The sequence below is a fragment of the Monomorium pharaonis genome, chromosome 7 (genome assembly GCF_013373865.1).
Source record: "Monomorium pharaonis isolate MP-MQ-018 chromosome 7, ASM1337386v2, whole genome shotgun sequence".
Lineage (NCBI taxonomy): Eukaryota > Metazoa > Arthropoda > Insecta > Hymenoptera > Formicidae > Monomorium > Monomorium pharaonis.
The window spans coordinates 10,155,354-10,175,491 of record NC_050473.1 but is presented as its reverse complement, the minus strand read 5'-3'; the positions used below and the strand labels follow the sequence as shown (position 1 = coordinate 10,175,491).

Here is a 20,138-nt window from a genome sequence, read left to right as displayed (position 1 = left end):
ATTTTTTAATTATAGTAGAATTCAGTTTGTGAAAAAGTTTTATTACATATGGACTATGGTAGGAAATGCTTAAGTTATGCATCACATTTTTTATTTGATGAATGATTTCTTGGAAATTTAAGATTTTTAAAGTTTGTTCTTGCATTATTAAATTAAGATAAAAATCCAGCAATTTTCCTTATATTTTATATTTGATTTTAATTAACTTTTTTGGAAATTAAAATACAATAGAATCTGTAAGTTATTACAAATATTAATTATTAATTTTACAATATTGTTAAAAAAATACATACCATATTGAAAAGTACAATACGATATTAAAAAAAAAAATATTTGACATGCGTGCATGTGACCGTGTGTATCATTCGAATACACACAGACTGCGTTCCTTTTGACGCTTTCAGCGCGCTGTAAACATTATTCTGTCTTCGTGGTACATCGAATATTAAACGAAGATAGAGCGATGCTTTGAGCGCTAATGGCCATTTTAACCAACTCCGATTAACTTTAATCGATGATTAATCCATTGGAATTTACCAATAGAATTTGATGGTAATAAATACTGTGGGTATGTCAATTTTGAAATTTCATTAGATCAAGATAGAGACATTGCGCGAGAAGCTCTTGTTTTCATGATTGTTGCTATAAATAATACGTGGAAATGTACAGTAGAATATTATTTTATAAACGAACTTAATGGAACACAAAAAATGAATTTAGTTATATCATGTTTGAAAGCACTCTTAGATTGTAATATCAGCGTAATAAGTTTAACTTCTGATAGTTGCCAAAGTAATTTTGTAATGGCAAATTTGCTAGGATGTACACTAAATTTACAAAATATGAAAACTAGTTTTAAAATTGAAAATAATACCATACAAGTATTATCTAATCCAGCTCACATGAAAATAAAAAGTATCTTATTCTAAATTTTATTCCATTCTCTAAGGCCGGTATTCATAGTCGAATCTTATTTTAAGATCGTCTCAAGTAATGTCTTAAAGATGCTAATACGGCTCTGATTGGTTGATGGCATCTTAAGGCAGTACTTAAGACGGCAGTAGTTAAGTCTTAAATATAAGACTTGACTATGAATACCGGCCTAAGATACATTTTCGGATCTCATAAATTTATAATTGAAATTCATATATTTATAAGTTATTTCCATCATACTGTGCTGAAAACATTCTATTTTTGGCGCCAGTGAGCGGCCATCTTCAGTTTCATCTTCCTTTTATATATAGGACATCCGTCGCCCTCTCTGAAACCAAATGCGATCTCCTGTGATTCTTTACTCTTTGGTCTATCGTCATTGCCAGACCGAGTAAACAATCGAATAAGGACAACCAGTAACAACGGTGAGACGTTGTTAAATTATTATTTATATTGTGGAATCGCTAGTATATACCTCGTCATATTCAAGTTATATTCTGAATTGTTGGAAATCATAACTGTTGGTAATTATTATCTTTCTTCATTAAATAGCATATTATGTTGCACACGTAATAACCTAGAATTTTATATAATCCTTTTGTTACAACCGTGATAATAACTCAAATTAATGTCATTAAATTATGCCAAATTATTATACATTCTCAATAATACATGCTGGAATGTCAATATTATTATAAACTTCATTGATTGGTATGAGTTTGTGTACAATATTATTTCTTATTATTTTTATTTTTTTTACAATTTACAATTAAACACTTACAATTACAAAAAATTAAAACACAATTACAAAAAAATAAGCTTATTTCATAGAAATATAAATTATCAAAAACAGCATATACATTGACAGATTTTCATATGCAATTATAATGATTTCCAGTATATGTATGTACATTGCATGTACTGTGAATATCCATGAAGTCTTATTTTTTAATAATGAATACTGCGATTAGTAACATTAAGCTTGCATTGTGTGTGATATTACTATATGTAAGACAATTTTATTAGAGAAGTGATAATGACAAGTATTAGTATAAGTCTAATGTGTTGTATTATTTTTTATTATTCATATACAGAAAACTTAAAAATAAGCAGCCTATGCATTAACAGATTTTTGTATACAATTATTAATGAATATTTTCAATATGTAATTTATAACTGTGTTGGCAAACTTTTTATCAGTTTTTGATAACTCTTGCATCTCAATTTATTAAAATAAAGAAAAATAAAAAATAAAGAAAAACGACTAATAAATTGTTGAAAAGTAATTTAAAACTCATAGTAATAAGGAAATGTTTTGAATATGAAGTATTATGCACGGTAGTAATAAAAATTTTTTTAATATACATGAAAATAATTATTGAACTAATAAAGACAACTTGGTTGGTTTGCTTATTATGACGTACACATTTACACATAATAAATATGCAGTTTGATTTAGTTTTGAGGGTTTTTTAAATAAAAAACTTATTTATTTAAAGAAGATAATGAATACATTAATCACATTTACCTGTACCTCAGACAGAAATATTGATATTTTCTAATTCTTAATTTCATAAATTCTTGCAAATTTATAAATAATTGATTAAAAACTGATTAATATACGTGCTTTGTTTTACCATTATTTTATGAACTGTAGATATTCAATTTGAAATTCAGCTCAAAATGTGACCACTTTAGCTTCAACACCCCTTTAAGTCATTAGTAATTAGATGTTTTTATTTGTAATTTTGAAGAGCTATAAAATATAAAGATTTTTTGTTCACCGATAAACATCAACTTATTTGTACATTGTTAAATATAATAGTAGCTTATTCTATTCGAATTTTTAAGATGTCAGTGATTAGACTTTACCTTATTATGTTTTTCACTGTCTTAATTTTTTTTTTGACAGTGCTACACTTGAATGAAATTGAATTGGAAAGTTTTAATTGAAATCAAAGGAAACATGAATTGGACGACTCGCAAAGCTTTTCACAATTTATCAAGTCGTCAACAATATAATCGTTTATGCACTCGTAGAGGATTCCATCTTTCTGTAGATAAAACACACTTACAAAGTCAAAATGAAAGTAATAATTCCTTAATTTATTAATCTGAAAAAAATCATTATCATGTGACTTGTGGAAATTTGGATAGTGAAACTAAAGAGAATTTAGCTTCCACTACTTACTTTGAAGAAACATCTTTAGACTTTTCATCACAAACGCCGAGTGCTCATGATAATGTAGTAGAAGAAATAATACACGAAGATTCACAACCTCAAAATATCGAAATAGATTGTTTTGAAAACTTTCAAAACCTTTTACGACAATGCTGTCTGGACATGAATATAAATCATCTTCAGACTGAAGCAATTTTAAGAGTACTTCGTTCGCATAAATGTTTTCGGAATTTGCCAAAAGATAGCAGAACTCTTTTAAAAACAAGCCGTGATCGCATTAACTTTATACCGATTGGCTCAGGTGTATATTGGCATATTGGTTTTGTAAAACCATTAGAAAAGCACCTTTCGTTTTACGCTGCAAATGAAATTCCACCTGTTCTAGAAATAGAACTTAACACTGACGGTTTATCATTGAGTAAAAGCAACCCTATGCAATATTGGCCTTTACAATATAGGGTCATTAATATTCCTTATTTCAAGCCAATAATTATAGGTGTGTACAAAGGACTTGATAAACCTTGCAATGTATATAAATTTTTTGAAAATCTTCTTAATGAAGTGAAAGAAGCTAATAGACTAGGAGGAATACTAATACGAAATCATCACATTCCTATAGTGTTTAAAAATTTTGTTGCCGATGCTCCGGCGAGAGCTTTAGTTTTAAATCATTATGGACACAATTCTAGTAATCCATGCTCTAAGTGCAAAGTTAGTGGTTTCCGACATGAGAATCGAACGGTTTACTTGGGCATTAATCACAAAAAGCGAACAAATGAGCAATATATATCTTGTGTGGATGAAGACCATCAAAAAGGAAAAAGTCCATTAGCGGATCTTGGAATACCGATTGTCACAAACGTACCTTTTGAAATTATGCATCTGGTATACCTTGGTGTTACTATGAGGCTATTAAGTGCATGGTATGATGGCAAATTTGGATATGCAGCGAAATTACGTAGCTCAGAGCTTAATGAAATGTCTTCACGATATGTAGAGTTAAACAAGTTTTGCCCTAACGAATTTGCTCGTCGTCCTAGATCTCTTGCAAAGTTCTCTAAATTCAAAGCGACTGAGTTAAGACATTTTCTTTTATATGCAGCACCAATTATTTCGTTCGGAATTCTATCAGAAGAATTTTATTTTCATTTGTTATTGCTTAATGTAGCCATGAGAATAGTCACATCAAATAAATATTCGAAAAGGCAATTAAAAACGGCTGAAAAATGCTTACAAATGTTTGTTATACATGCGGAACATCTTTATACAGCGAGCTTTGTAAGTTACAACGTTCATGGATTACAACATTTAGTTGATGACGTAACGGAATTAGGATGTCTAGAAAATTGTTCAGCATTCGTTTATGAAAATAATATGCCGCTTTTTAAAAAAAGTATTAGAAATCATCCACGTCCACTTGAGCAATTTGCAAATCAATTACGAGAAAAAAATTATATACAACATGCACCTGAACGTAATCCTGAGACTCATCGCCTTTCTGCAATACACACAAATGGTCCTATTCCTGAATTTATTAAAAATACCAATTTCATACAGTACAAAAAATATTACTCAAATAAATTTAATTTTGCAGTAGATGATTGCAATAGTTTCTGCAATATCCGAGATAAGTATGTTTGCATAATTAAAAATATTTTGACTCTAAATGAAGATGTTTTTTTTGTTGTACAAACTTTTCAAAATGTTACAAATTTTTACGAATTGCCAATTCAGTCTTCAAGTGTCGAAGTTTATAAATGCAAAGAGTTATCAAAAGGCTTACAATTAATCAGTATAAATTATGTAACTGCGAAGTGCTATAGTATGCCAAGTTGGTCAAGTTCATTCTCTTCAACTAAAAAATCAGAAAAAAATAATGATGAATATATTGTTTCTATTTTGTTACACTATATTAAGTAATTTTATCTTGTAAAGCCAAATTATATACAGAGTGTTCCATTTTAAATAAAACACTCAAATATCTCTGAAACAGTGCGGTAAATAAGAAAATGTTTCAAACTAAAGTTGTACGGTCTGAAGGGGGACACATAATAATATAAATTTTTGAAAAAACTCAAGGTGATATGGTGGTCATCATAATTTTTTTTAATGGAACTATATGATTTCTATTACATAACATGATGTCCTTGATTATTCTGCACATGTGCACTTTGTTTAAAACATTTTTTTATTTACCGCACCGTTTCGAAGATATTTGAGCGTATTATTTAAAATATGACACCCTGTATAACGCGAATGTCTTATTATATTTGCATAACAAATTTTAGATTTATAATCTGTCAATGTAAATCCTCCAATATAGTTTATTTTTTGTACCTCATAACTTTATTAAATGTTTTTCTATTACAAGATAAAAAAAGAACTATATATATATATTATATATATGTGTGTGTGTGTATTGATCCGCAGTGTTATAAAAAATGTCTGACAAAAGTTCAAAATGTAATCGACGAGGACGTAAAATAAAAAAGCCTAAAAAGTATTGTACTACAGATTCTGATAAGCCAACGAGTAAGAAAAAGGCTAAAAGTAATAAACTATTAGAAGAAATGACAGCAATGTTCAGTAACTCTAATTCTGAAGAATCAACTGATGCATCAAGTCAATCATCTGATAATGAATCTAATTTTTCGACTGACAATGAGAACAATGTTGAAACGAAAAAAGGATCTCAAAAAAATGAACAATCAGCCCGAAAAAAACAAGGAAATCAAAAAGAAACACTAAAACCATCATCGGAACAGCAACTTAAACACTATGGAAACAATAATTTTAACTCACCTGGTTGTTCAACACAAACAGTACAAAATAATTATGATCAAGGAGATGATGTCATGCGTACATCAAATAATCATTCTGTGTACGATTTCAACTCAGGGACAGTTGTTGAAACAAGTAACTATGTATATATTCCTCCGCCTGTTTCTTCAAATTATGAATATTACGACAGTTCGAGCACTAGTGGCATGTACACAAATGCAGCCAATGTTTCATCCATATATACACAGGAATTAAATACCTCAGGCAAAATATTTTTACATACAATGGATTAAAATGAATAAAATTAGTAAAATCAAATAAAATAAAATATTACAACAACAAACAAATTTTTACAGAATCTCCATTGGATAATACATTGGATAATACACGCAAACATCCGCAGTTCTACAGCTCTCACAATAACAATTATGGCCCTATAAGTAATGAAAAATCTGAAAATGCCAATTTTAATAACTTGAGGGCATCGCAAGAAAGATTTTTCCAAAAATTTGAGGCAAAAATGCAAATGTTTTGCAAGACTCAGGAACAATATATTTCGAAAAAAATAGACGATATGCAAAACTATTATGGGAAAAAAATGGACGAATTGAAAACTTACTTCAATACAAAATTAGATAATCTGCAAGTGTAAGTATGCATTAACGTGATTCTCTATTCTAAAAATTTATTAATTTTATCAAAATATCTTAAAAGATAAAAAAGAAGTTGTACGACAAAAAGTAGATAATCAAGATCTTACACTTTCTTAAATATTAATTTTCGAAATATAAAACAGCTAAATTATTTTTAGAAACAAAAACGCAAATAACGGTGGAGCTTATCCAGTTTATTCGCTTCCGGAAGGTTTCTCATTAAGAAATATGCAAAAATTTGAAGAATTCGAGAAAAATGAACAAAAACAAGGAGAACTAGTAAGTAAAATATTAAAAAACATTTTACTTATTTTGATTGTATAAAAATATTATCATATCTTTAATTTTGCATTTTGCTTTCCGGAATATTTAAATGGCGGAATATTTATATAAGCATAATATACACTATTGATTTCTTAAAATATTTTACAGAGAAATTATTTTATTTGGTGGGGAAATCCTAATACGAAAGTTGCTTTGAGACAGTACCTTAGATATTCTATCTCAGATGAACTTGCAAGCCATTTTAAGTGGGCTAAAAAAAGTAATAAGGAAAATGAAGAATCGGAAAACGAGGAAAATGAACCTATATCGCACAGGACATTATATGACACACAGCTGAGTAAAATGATGTTCCGTAAGTATTCTTATTTGCGAATCATATTCTTAAATTATGATTTCTAAAATTCAACATTAATTTTATTTACAAAAATCGAAAATATGTCATTGTTTATGGAAAATTTTATTAAAAAATGTATTTTATGTTTTGAAAAACAAATTTTTCGAAATTTTAGGAAGTTTTAGGAGTCTAAAGTATTATTCTATTAAAGCAATCTGTCATGTCTTGGAAAAAATGTTTTGTTAGCTTCTAGTGTATATTATACTAAATTGATATTAATAATTTGTTTTCAATTGTTGAGTTACTGTTGAGTACAGCGAAAAATCTTTTTGATCACTTCTCCTCAACAATTCCTGGATATTTAATCAACAAACTTAAAATTTTGCAAACATTAGCATTCCTTCACAATAGGTTTTCATTTCATACAATCATACAATTTTGAATTTTGAAAAAGATCTTTCCAAGATGATACATAACCCTCGTGCAAAGAGTTGTTCGTGATTTTTTAAACTTCCGAGCTTTTTATTGATTTGTTTTTAAACTATTTTTTAAAATTATTTTTTCTTAAATATTTTAAATTTAACAATGTTGAGTTTTGATACAATAGAATGAGGTTACAAAATTAAATTTTTTAAGAACAACTTAAATTATACAGCGACCAACACTGGCATTACTTTAATTTTGTTACGACATTTCAATCACCGATTATTATCCTTTTCAAGTGTAATAGCAGAGTAACAAAGAAACAGTCACATAATTTATCTAATAAATTATAAATTATTCAGTTTCGTCGAAGGCGGAATATATAAGTGCTGTAATACATATCTATATCAATCGACATTTACATTAGTATTAATTGAAGTTTTTAATTTTTACTGGTGTCAATAAGGAGTTAAATTTGTTAATGTTTCAATAAATATTATACAAGTATATGTTATGTTTCAGAGGTAGTTAATCAGTCTGAAAAAATTTCAATAGAAACCTTTAGTCAACTTATGCAGGCTGCATTAAGAGTTGCAAAAGACTTTATTTCATACTCTTCACATCGACACTGTAAAAAGCTACTATAAACAATACCGCTTTCGACGGCAAGTTAATTATTCAGTTATTTATAACATTCCAAAATGTAAGGCCCAGAAGAGCGAAGCCATCCATCATCTGAGAGACTGGCTGAAAGCATCCTTTTTCCAGTAATGCTTCCACAGGATGACCAGACAAAAATCATAATGTAATGTTTATTTAAATATAACTGTAGATTAGTTATATTATTCTACCTTCTAATTAACTTTTAAACTTTTTTGTTAAATCAATACTTTTATTGACACTTGCTATTTGGAGGTTAAATTATATATTTTATCCAAGAGATTTATTATGTATTTCTTATATTTAGTAAACTGAAACTGTCATCCCGTGAATGCATGCATCTCACTTATTGCCTTAGCTTATAGATAATCAGCACAACGCAGGAGGAAACTCGGTGTCTCTATTCAACACTACATCTATGTCGCAACTATCCACATCTACATGTCAATTATTTTTCCTATCTTTCTTTTAGGGTGAGTAATTATTCTTCAAATTTCTTTAATCTATACAATTATTTATATGTTTTATTTTACTGTTACCTAATGAATGCATTCGCATTTCTTATTAATTTGCCTTATAGATACTTGGCGCAGCGCCCGCAGCCACTGCCACAACATCTGTATCACCAAGCAAAGGTATCGAGATCGAGTTCGAAGGGAAAACGGGGAGCGTCATGTTGGGAATGGCCGACGAAATTATTTGCAAGATATGAATAATTTATACAACAATAACGAAAATAATCGAAGATCAACATAAACGTCTAAGTTTCTACATATTATTTATCAAAAATAAAAATTTCATGATATAAGTTCCTATATGTTATAAGATTTATTTTTGTTTAAAATATTAGTTTAAAATATTTTGTTTAAAATAATTTCAACAGAAAACGTTTTCTCGTTCCAATAAGCCAATTTCTTTTTTAAGGCTTGGACAGAATATATAGATTGATTGAATCGTCTAGTCCAGGGTTAGAATTTTTTTTTCCCGATGTTCTGAACGCCTTTGAGTTAGTTGTGCAAAAATTACTTAATATTACTTAATTAATATATGTATAAGTTCCAGTTTTGTTTAAAATATTTCGTTCTTTCAACAAAAAACGGTTCTGTATTTAGAAGTATTTATCGAATTGTCTAGTCCACAGTCGGACAAATATTTTTTGTTTCTATTTTTTAATAGTTTATAAATAAGAAAAGAATAAATAACTTATGCAAAAGATACAAATAGTTTATAAGCAATATAAAAAAACATACATTATAAGTAAATAAAATTAAAGAAATATTAACATACATTATACAAGTAAATACATTATAAGTGCAACATTTGTGATATGTTCTAAAAAACAAAGTATTTATAATAATAAATGTGATCATATTTGATAAATATTTAGAACTGTATGTATTCATTTCATAAAATTTTGAGTTTTGAAAAAGACTTTCAATGATGATACATAACTCTCGTGCGAAGAGTTGTTCATAATTTGTTAAACTTCCGAAGCTGTTCTAAGAGTTTTTTATCACTGAATGATTTTAAATTATTTTTTCTAAACTTAAATATTTTAAATTCAATAATGTTGGAAGATAAATATTCTTTATATTAAAAAATAAATAAAACATATTTCCGACAAAAAAACTTAAATTGAACGTAAGATTTGTAAAAAATGTAAAATTAAATTAATATTTACAATAGCAGAACTATATAAATAAATTTAAGCCATAAATTATGTTGAAAAATTGCTGTAAACACTGTTTTCACTAAACCTTTTGAATAATAATTCCATTGTTTTGAACTTGATTTTCACGTGGATTATCTAAAACCGTGGAAATCCAGTCTTAAAAATGATGAAATTACATTCAAAAAAATTTTTAATGGTTATTGTATTTTGCTGTGTAATTAATGCACTTTATTTGTGCAATTGTGCTACACGATGTATTTTGTCAAAATTTTTTGCATTTCTGCTGCTCTATTTCTTACGCAAGCACCTGCCGTAATTCTTGTTGAATTCTGCTGTATATAAATGCGTATTTCTGCAAATAATTAGCAATGGGCGCTGCTACAAATCTGACGCAATTATGTGTACTGCGACTTGCGTAAGTATCTGCCGCATTTCTTGCATTATTCTGCTATACGTAAATGCTACCACATATCTTCTACAATTCTATTGCACTACAACGAGCGCAAGTTTCTGTCAACAGAAAAATAGTCAAAGTTGGAAATAGAAAACGCATGATCTGCCCGAAAGTTAATGCACGACTTTTCGTGCAGTTTTACAACAGAATTGCAATGCAAATGTTACCAGGGGAAGCTCTAGAACGCTCACACCGGACCCTCGTGGAATACCTGCGGCATTACATCAATGAAGAACAGACCGATTGGGATGAATGGCTCCCTTATACGATGTTCACGTACAACACAAAACCCCGCATACCGCAACAGGATTTACTCCGTTCGAGTTAGTATACGGGCACCGAGCGACTCTACCTACGGCACTGTTCATGACAGAATAATTCGACACGGTATGCGTCAAGGATCCGATTTTTTTAATAATGTCGAAGTACATATATATAAAAAGGGGTGTCGTAAACATTTCAAGAATCGCAAACAATTCCGCGGAATTAACAGAAGTTTTTAAAATCGACACAGTACCAGATAGCGTCGTGGATTTATCGCATGTCCAAGATGAAAATATTATCTGGGAGGTGTCGAAATGACGCTAGTCGTAAAAGATGATATTCCAGTTGCCTAAAGCCTCGTCTACAGAAGTCGCAAGCAGCCAGTTGCGACTTGCGACAGCCAATAATTGTCGAGCTTTAACTAGAAACTAGGCGCTCATTGGCTGTAGCAAGTCGCAACTGATTGCTTGCGACTTCTGTAGACGAGGCTTAAAGCGCGCGCAGACTATCCGTAACGGAAAAAACCGAAGTAAATAGATTTGCAGATTCGCACGTGGCTTGATGATACCCAAGTAACACAGTCTGACAATATTAGCTGCGACAGCAAAAAAGTAGTTATAACAATGTTATAACGTTCGGCCAGCTTTGATTTACAGCTATTTGACAGCAAATGCTATTTTGCTAGATTTTTAGCTGCAAAAGCGCTACAACAGCTAATAAAAAAGTCAAAATACTGCAACAGCTATTTCAGCTATTTTGATAGTTGTGAAGTCATTATGACAGACACTATTTTGCTGTGAAGAGGTTATTATAACTTGTTTATAGCAAAATAGCTAAACAGCCAAATAGCAGCAACCATATTTTGAAAACCTAAAAATGTTATCCCATTTTTACTGCTACAACATTGTCAAAACGTTATAATTATGTTGTGGCAGTAGCTGTGCTAGACAAAAATGCTGTGATTTAAACTGCAACAACATTATCGCAGCCGTTTTACAACTTTACGTGCTACTTGGGTAGTAAGACAATAATTTCGATTGAATAATTCGATCGAAACGCGAGGGCAGATGCCGCGTCCGTCGACGGGAACTTGTATATAGGCAATTGCCGGTTCATATCTATAAGGTCTACCCAGATAGCCAAGCAAGATTAAGCATATCGGGCAAATTAATGCACTGCATGTATGTTGTGAACTTGCCCACAATTTGCTGTCATTGTAATTTAACGTGGAACAAAGTTAACATCAGGAGAGCAAATAACCTTCATGAATTTATAAAATTATAAGTGCATGCATTGAGGAATAATAAACTTGTCACATTGACAGCAATTGTGCATGCATGTTGACAACTTGCCGTCAGTTTGTTGAATTCTAATGTAGAATTTTATATGATGTCAGAACAACAGACAGTTTGAAGAAACACCTTGGCTTTAGTTTGATAAAATTAATAGGGAATAAGTGACAGCAAAATAACAACACGTTGCTTTTATTTGGCTATCTGGCTATGGGCGTGCTCCCGGTCGGTTGCGCAACTGTCACGTCGATCTTGCGGAGGAAAATCCCCGAAGCCGACACGCATCCTCGAATCGCTTCGAATCGTTCGCGTTCGATCCTGGCGCTTGATTTAGCAGACTACAGCTGTCCAACATGGCGATCGGCAACTATCCGTCTCCGTCTCTGTCTCTCTTTCTCTCTTCCCTTTCGAGTGATCAAACGTATCGAACTCGGGACCACCCAGCACGTTCGTTTGCATCGGCGGAGTTCGGCGCGATTAACGTGCACGCGGAAAAATCCGCCAGTTTGACGTACCTTGGGGCCGCTCAGTCGGCCGAGACCTTCCGCGAGTGAGACCGCCCACGACAACATGGTAGCCATCTTTGCCTGAGCGATGGCCGTGGTGGACTGGTAGATTCTTCTTCTTCTTCTTCAAATTCTCCAGATGGATTTTCGACTACCACGGTTTAGCCAGGTCAATGACCTTTAGCAAACTCTTGGGGCAGATCCCAGCTAGCCAGGCCTGTTAAAAATACATATTGTGAAAGCTTTACAGCAAGGATTGTTTCAATTTTGACAATAATTTTATGACAAGTAATTGTCTGTTGCTTTGTCTTCTAAAAGTTTCGTGCAAATTTATGGCAAAAGTTTTCATCGATATTGCAAATAATAGAAAAAGACTTGCGAAAGTCTGTACATAAATATTACGTAAAGAAATTACAAGATTTGCTCCGACACGATAAAATGCAAAATTTAAGCAAATAACAGAGCAAACCTTATGGCATGAACGAGAAATCTTGTTAAGCACAAAATAACGGCAAATTAGCAGTAAAAACAAAATAAAACTTGCCGAGCACACTTTTGCAACAAAATTGCGACAAAAAAATTATGTTAATAACATATTACCAATTTTAATTATTATTTTCTTTTTTGCTACTTATAAAATTGGAAGTATCTCAAAATTCGCACTGAGATTTATGGATTTAGCTAATTTAACAATGATCGACAATTTTACCGCAACTCGTGCAGTTTCATCAAGATCATCGATTAGTACAATTTTTAAATTCGCATTTGCGATCAGAGCCTTGGCTTCATCGACATTAGTAGGCAAAGCAAAAAACATAATCTTTGCATAATTATATATATATATAAATTTATAATTTGTTCTTAGACCAAATAAATTTCAAAAATTTTTTTAAGAAAAGAAATGGTTTTTAGTTTTTCTTGCTGTATTTTTGTGATTTTTAAAAATTATTGTTATTAATATTAAAAGAACTTCAATAATATCAATAAGGTCCACAATAAGATAATTATCATAGTAATATTTTTCCATATCCTTTCCTTTCTAAAAAAGGGCATGGCATCGATACTCGCATCTCTCGAAGTATTGTTGTCGCTTTTCCGCGATGCCGATTGAACGTGTGTGAAGTTAGCATCTCAAAGTTTAGCACCTCATAAAAATACTACAGAATTACTTGCATCCAGCATAGTACTACAGTTCCTATCCTATCCTATCCTATCTAAAAAAGGCATGTAAAGTCGATTGCTCGCATTTCTCGAAGATCATTGTTGTCGCTTTTCCGCGATGCCAATTGGTTCTCTCGCTGCGCTTACTTCGTGTTGCAAGAGTAGCTGTCATTGCAATTGAATTTTGACAACTTTCAAATTTGTATAAATATTATCTATACATTTATTGTTGTAATTTATTTTTAAAAGGTAAAAAATAAAAAGTTAAGAAGCATGCGTCTGTGGTGTCTAGTGATATATAAACTTGAAATATTTTTTATATTCTTTGATAATAATGGTATAAATATTTATTTTAAATATTTTTATAAATGTTTATCATAATTTTTTTAATACCTGACAAACTCAGACATAAAAATATGTACAAATAATTTAGCTTCCAAAACGGACCAATCTCCAATTTAGTTCAAATTTTGGAAATTTTATTTAGTGAAAAAAAACATGCAAGGATTTTTGGCAACTCAAAAAATTTTTTTTTTAATGTCGGTAAGTAGGAAATCCATAATTTGTAGACAAAAATTTAAATGTGTGTGTGTGTGTTTGTGTGTGACCACAGCGAAGCAATGTCTTTGTTTACTTTTTTTATGGGTGTACTTGTAAAATGAGTAAGTGTTAATTCCGTTACCAGACATTGTATTGAAAATCTGCAAACATATGTAAACTTTACTTTGTTTACAGTGTGCACATGGGTTAGCGACTTGGATGGGGTGCTTGCGTGAGTGAGAGTGAGTGAGAGTGAGTGAGTGAGTGAGTGAGTGAGTGAGTGAGTGAGGATTGAGTGAGAAGTGAGTAAGAAGTGAGTGAGGAATGAGTGAGGAGTGAGTGAGGAGTGAGTGAGCGACTGAATGAGAGTAAATGAGGAGTGAGTGAGTGAGAGTGAGTGAGAATAAGTGAAAAGAGAGTGAGGAGTAAGTGAGTAAGTAAGTGAGTGAATGAGTGAGTGAGGAGTGAGTAAGGAGTGAGTGAGTGAGTGAAAGAGAGTGAGTGAGGAGTAAGTGAGTGAGTGAGTGAGTGAGGAGTGAGCGAAGAGTGAGCGAGGAGTAAGCGAGGAGTAAGCCAGGAGTGAGCGAGTGAGTGAGCGAGGAGTGAGCGAGGAGTGAGCGAGGAGTGAGCGAGGAGTGAGCGAGGAGTGAGCGAGGAGTAAGCCAGGAGTGAGCGAGTGAGTGAACGAGGAGTGAGCGAGAAGTGAGCAAGGAGTGAGCGAGGAGTAAGCCAGGAGTAAGCAAGTGAGTGAGCAAGGAGTGAGCGAGAAGTGAGCGAGGAGTGAGCGAGGAGTAAGCCAAGAGTGAGCCAGGAGTGAGCGAGTGAGTGAGCGAGGAGTGAGCGAGGAGTGAGCGAGGAGTGAGCGAAAAGTAAGCCAAGAGTGAGCCGAGAGTAAGCCGGGAGTGAGCGAGGAGTGAGCCGGGAGTGAGCTAGGAGTGAGCCGAGAGTGAGCGAGTGAGTGAGCGAGGAGTGAACGAGGAGTGAGCGAGGAGTGAGCGAGAAGTAAGCCAAGAGTGAGCCGGGAGTGAGCCGGGAATGAGCCGGGAGTGATTCAGGAGTGAGCCAAAAGTGAGCGAGGAGTGAGCGAAGAGTGAGCGAGGAGTGAGTCAAGAGTGAGCCGGGAGTAAACCGGGAGTGAGCGAGAAGTGAGCCGGGAGTAAGCCGAAAGTAAGCCGGGAGTGAGCCAGGAGTGAGCCAGGAGTAAGCCAGGAGTAAGCAAGTGAGTGAGCGAGGAGTGAGCGAGGAGTGAGCGAGGAGTAAGCCAAAAGTGAGCCGGGAGTGAGCGAGTGAGTGAGCGAGGAGTGAGCGAGGAGTGAGCGAGGAGTGAGCAAAGAGTAAGCCAAGAGTGAGCCGGGAGTGAGGCGGGAGTAAGTCGGGAGTGAGCGAGGAGTGAGCGAGTGAGCGAGCTGGCGAGTGAGCGAGGAGTGAGCGAAGAGTGAGCCGGGAGTAAGCCGGGAGTGAGCGAGGAGTGAGCGAGGAGTGAGCCAAGAGTGAGCCGGGAGTAAGCCGGGAGTGAGCGAGGAGTAAGTCGGGAGTAAGCCGAGAGTGAGCCGGGAGTAAGCCGGGAGTAAGCCGGGAGTGAGCCAGGAGTGAGCCGGGAGTGAGCCGGGAGTGAGCCGGGAGTGAGCGAGGAGTGAGCGAGGAGTGAGCCAGGAGTGAGCCGGGAGTAAGCCGGGAGTGAGCGAGGAGTGAGCCGGGAGTAAGCCGGGAGTAAGTCGGGAGTGAGCCAGGAGTGAGCGAAGAGTGAGCGAGGAGTGAGCGAGGAGTGAGCGAGGAGTAAGCCAAGAGTGAGCCGGGAGTGAGCCGGAAGTGATTCAGGAGTGAGCCAGGAGTGAGCCAGGAGTGAGCCAGGAGTGAGCGAGTGAGTGAGCGAAGAGTGAGCGAGGAGTGAGCGAGGAGTGAGCGAGGAGTGAGCGAGGAGTGAGCGAGGAGAAGGCCAAGAGTGAGCCGGGAGTAAGCCGGGAGTGAGCCGGGAGTAAGCCGGGAGTAAGCCGGGAGTGAGCCAGGAGTGAGCCGGGAGTGAGCCAGGAGTGAACCGGGAGTGAGCCAGGAGTGAGCGAGTGAGTGAGCGAAGAGTGAGCGAGGAATGAGCGAGGAGTAAGCGAGGAGTGAGCGAGGAGTGAGCGAGGAGTGAGCGAGGAGTGAGCGAGGAGTAAGCCAAGAGTGAGCCGGGAGTAAGCCGGGAGTGAGCGAGGAGTGAGCGAAGAGTGAGCGAGGAGTGAGCGAGGAGTGAGCGAGGAGTGAGCGAGGAGTAAGCCAAGAGTGAGCCGGGAGTAAGCCGGGAGTGAGCGAGGAGTGAGCGAGGAGTGAGCCAAGAGTGAGCCGGGAGTAAGCCGGAGTGAGCAAGGAGTAAGCCGGGAGTAAGCCGGTAGTAAGCCGGGAGTAAGTCGGGAGTGAGCCGGGAGTGAGCCGGGAGTGAGCCAGGAGTGAGCCAAAAGTGAGCGAGTGTGTGAGCGAGGAGTGAGCGAGGAGTGAGCGAGAAAGAAGCCAAGAGTGAGCCGGGAGTAAGCCGGGAGTGAGCGAGGAGTGAGCCGGGAGTGAGCCAGGAGTGAGCGAGTGAGTGAGCGAAGAGTGAGCGGGGAGTGAGCGAGGAGTGAGCGAGGAGTGAGCGAGGAGTAAGCCGGGAGTAAGCCGGGAGTGAGCCAGGAGTGAGCCGGGAATGAACCGGGAGTGAGCCAGGAGTGAGCGAGTGAGTGAGCGAAGAGTGAGCGAAGAGTAAGCGAGGAGTGAGCGAAAAGTGAGCGAGGAGTAAGCCGGGAGTAAGCCGGGAGTGAGCCAGGAGTGAGCCGGGAGTGAACCGGGAGTGAGCCAGGAGTGAGCGAGTGAGTGAGCGAAGAGTGAGCGATGAGTGAGCGAGGAGTGAGCGAGGAGTAAGCCAAGAGTGAGCCGGGAGTAAGCCGGGAGTGAGCGAGGAGTGAGCGAGGAGTGAGCCAAGAGTGAGCCGGGAGTAAGCCGGAAGTGAGCAAGGAGTGAGCCGGGAGTAAGCCGGGAGTGAGTCGGGAGTGAGTCGGGAGTAAGCCGGGAGTGAGCGAGGAGTGAGCGAGGAGTGAGCCAAGAGTGAACCGGGAGTAAGCCGGGAGTGAGCAAGGAGTGAGCCGGGAGTGAGCAAGGAGTGAGCCGGGAGTAAGCCGGGAGTGAGTCGGGAGTGAGTCGGGAGTGAACCAGGAGTGAGCCGGGAGTAAGCGAGGAGTGAGCGAGTGAGCGAGCTGGCGAGTGAGCGAGGAGTGAGCGAAAAGTGAGCCAGAGTGAGCAAGGAGTGAGCGAGGAGTGAGCCAAGAGTGAGCCGGGAGTGAGTAAGGAGTGAGTGAGTGAGTTAATGAGAGTGAGTGAGGAGTGAGTGAGGAGTAAGTGAGTGAGTGAGTGAGTGAGTGAGTGAGTGAGTGAGTGAGTGAGTGAGTGAGTGAGTGAGGAGTGAGCGAGGAGTGAGCCGGGAGTGAGCCAGGAGTGAGCCGGGAGTGAACCGGGAGTGAGCCAGGAGTGAGCGAGTGAGTGAGCGAAGAGTGAGCGATGAGTGAGCGAGGAGTGAGCGAGGAGTAAGCCAAGAGTGAGCCGGGAGTAAGCCGGGAGTGAGCGAGGAGTGAGCGAGGAGTAAGCCGGGAGTAAGCCGGGAGTGAGCCAGGAGTGAGCCGGGAGTGAACCGGGAGTGAGCCAGGAGTGAGCGAGTGAGTGAGCGAAGAGTGAGCGATGAGTGAGCGAGGAGTGAGCGAGGAGTAAGCCAAGAGTGAGCCGGGAGTAAGCCGGGAGTGAGCGAGGAGTGAGCGAGGAGTGAGCCAAGAGTGAGCCGGGAGTAAGCCGGAAGTGAGCAAGGAGTGAGCCGGGAGTAAGCCGGGAGTGAGTCGGGAGTGAGTCGGGAGTAAGCCGGGAGTGAGCGAGGAGTGAGCGAGGAGTGAGCCAAGAGTGAACCGGGAGTAAGCCGGGAGTGAGCAAGGAGTGAGCCGGGAGTGAGCAAGGAGTGAGCCGGGAGTAAGCCGGGAGTGAGTCGGGAGTGAGTCGGGAGTGAACCAGGAGTGAGCCGGGAGTAAGCGAGGAGTGAGCGAGTGAGCGAGCTGGCGAGTGAGCGAGGAGTGAGCGAAAAGTGAGCCAGAGTGAGCAAGGAGTGAGCGAGGAGTGAGCCAAGAGTGAGCCGGGAGTGAGTAAGGAGTGAGTGAGTGAGTTAATGAGAGTGAGTGAGGAGTGAGTGAGGAGTAAGTGAGTGAGTGAGTGAGTGAGTGAGTGAGTGAGTGAGTGAGTGAGTGAGTGAGTGAGGAGTGAGCGAGGAGTGAGCCGGGAGTGAGCCAGGAGTGAGCCGGGAGTGAGTAAGGAGTGAGTGAGTGAGTGAATGAGAGTGAATGAGGAGTGAGTGAGGAGTAAGTGAGTGAGTGAGTGAGTGAGTGAGTGAGCGAGTGAGCGAGAAGTGAGCGAGGAGTGAGCCAGTGAGTGACTGAGTGTGTGAGTGAGTGAGTGAAAAAGAGTGCAAGGAAGAGAGCAAACGAGCGAACGTAACTAGATAAATATGTAGCTAGGTAGCTAGGTAGCTAGATAGCAGTAAGTATGCAAGTAGGTATGTATGTTGGTATGTATGTATGTAGGTAGGTATGTTGGTATGTACGTATGTAGGTAGGTATGTAGGTATGTATGTATGTATAATTAAACTTTACATTTTTTTATTTAAAATTGCAGAAGACGTTTGATTAATGTAAACGAAAGATAGAAAAAATCAAATTGCAATTATTATTTTTAAAGTTAAAAGTCAAATAGCGCGCGCGCAGCGCGCGTATGTAATGTTCTAGTCTTGATAAGTTTCAACAATAGTGCCGTTGAATTACGCATTTTAAATAAATTTTTATAAATGAGATGCTAACTTCCAAAATCACATAATAGCATCTCACCATATTTCGAATGTACAACCACAATATGTTTAAAAAATGTTTTAATTAATTATATCACCGGAACTCTTTAAAAAATTATTGTACGCGTCCGAAACTATATGAGAACTGCGTTAAAATAAATAGAACTGTTGATATTTGAACAGCATCTCACGTCTAGCCCTCAAAATTCAAATTTTTCCGGCAAAATAATTGTTCAAAAAATGTTTTAATTAATTATACCACCGAAACTGTTTAGAAAATTATTGTTCGCGTCCGGAACTATATGAGAACTGCGTTAAAATATATAGAACTGTCGATATTTGAACAGCATCTCACGTTTAGCCCTGAAAATTCAAATTTTTCGGGAAAATAATTGTTTAAAAGATGTTCTAAATAATTATATCACCGGAACTTTTTAGAAAGTTATTGTACGCGTCCGGAACTATATGAGAACTGCGTTAAAATAAATAGAACTGTCGATATTTGAACAGCATCTCACGTCTAGCTCTCAAAATTCAAGTTTTCCGGGCAAAATAATTGTTTAAAAAATGTTTTAATTAATTATATCACTTATACATCCTTTTTTTGTATAAAACTAGACCACAACATTGCGCGCGCTTCGCGCGCGCCACTTAGCATTTTTATATTGAACATTGCACTTTTTTTTCTTCTGTAATATTACTCTTACACACTTTATCATATTTAATGCCCTTCTCTATCTCACGCTCTTTCTCCCACTCTCTAAATTATTAATTATAATATTAATGATACTAATTATATTATTTTCATATTGTTCAATATTACTCTTACACTTTACTTTCTTATTTAATCCTCTTCTTTATCTCTCACGCTCTCCCACTCTCCTCCCTCCGCCCCTCTCTCACTCACTAAACACAAATTAGTGATTATATTATATTTTCATGTTTCTTAATATCACTCTTACATACTTTATCTCCATACTTAATCCCCTTTAAATAAATTAAAAATTATAATATATTATATGTAATGTTACCTGTTAATTTTCAATCAATTTTCAAAACTTTCACTTTCTGGCGAACTCTTTAGAAAATTATTGTACGCGTCCGGAACTATAGGAAAACTGTGTTAAAATAAATAGAATTCTCGATATTCGATTAGCATTTCCCGTCAAC

General features: G+C 36.7%; 1 protein-coding gene across 4 annotated transcripts; it reads left to right on the top strand.

Annotated features, from left to right (window-relative positions):
• The first annotated feature begins 240 nt into the window (after positions 1–240).
• Positions 241–9,633, top strand: LOC105830470 (putative uncharacterized protein DDB_G0282133). Of its 4 annotated transcripts, none has more exons than XM_036289692.1 (8): positions 986–1,457; positions 5,546–6,160; positions 6,253–6,544; positions 6,708–6,828; positions 6,982–7,186; positions 8,114–8,396; positions 8,617–8,724; positions 8,832–9,633. In XM_036289692.1, exons 2-6 carry the CDS (start codon positions 5,557–5,559, stop codon positions 8,236–8,238), a joined length of 1,347 nt encoding a protein of 448 aa, XP_036145585.1. In that variant the 5' UTR covers positions 986–1,457; positions 5,546–5,556; the 3' UTR covers positions 8,239–8,396; positions 8,617–8,724; positions 8,832–9,633. The 4 variants fall into 4 exon arrangements, with proteins under 4 accessions (XP_036145582.1, XP_036145585.1, XP_036145584.1 ...); XM_036289691.1 differs by having other exon boundaries at positions 8,610–8,724; XM_036289690.1 differs by having other exon boundaries at positions 8,114–8,724.
• The last annotated feature ends 10,505 nt before the right edge of the window (positions 9,634–20,138 follow it).

Excerpts from the sequence above, each read along its gene's own strand:
- LOC105830470 (XM_036289689.1), top strand. The coding sequence starts at position 3,278 with ATGAATATAAATCATCTTCAGACTGAAGCAATTTTAAGAGTACTTCGT.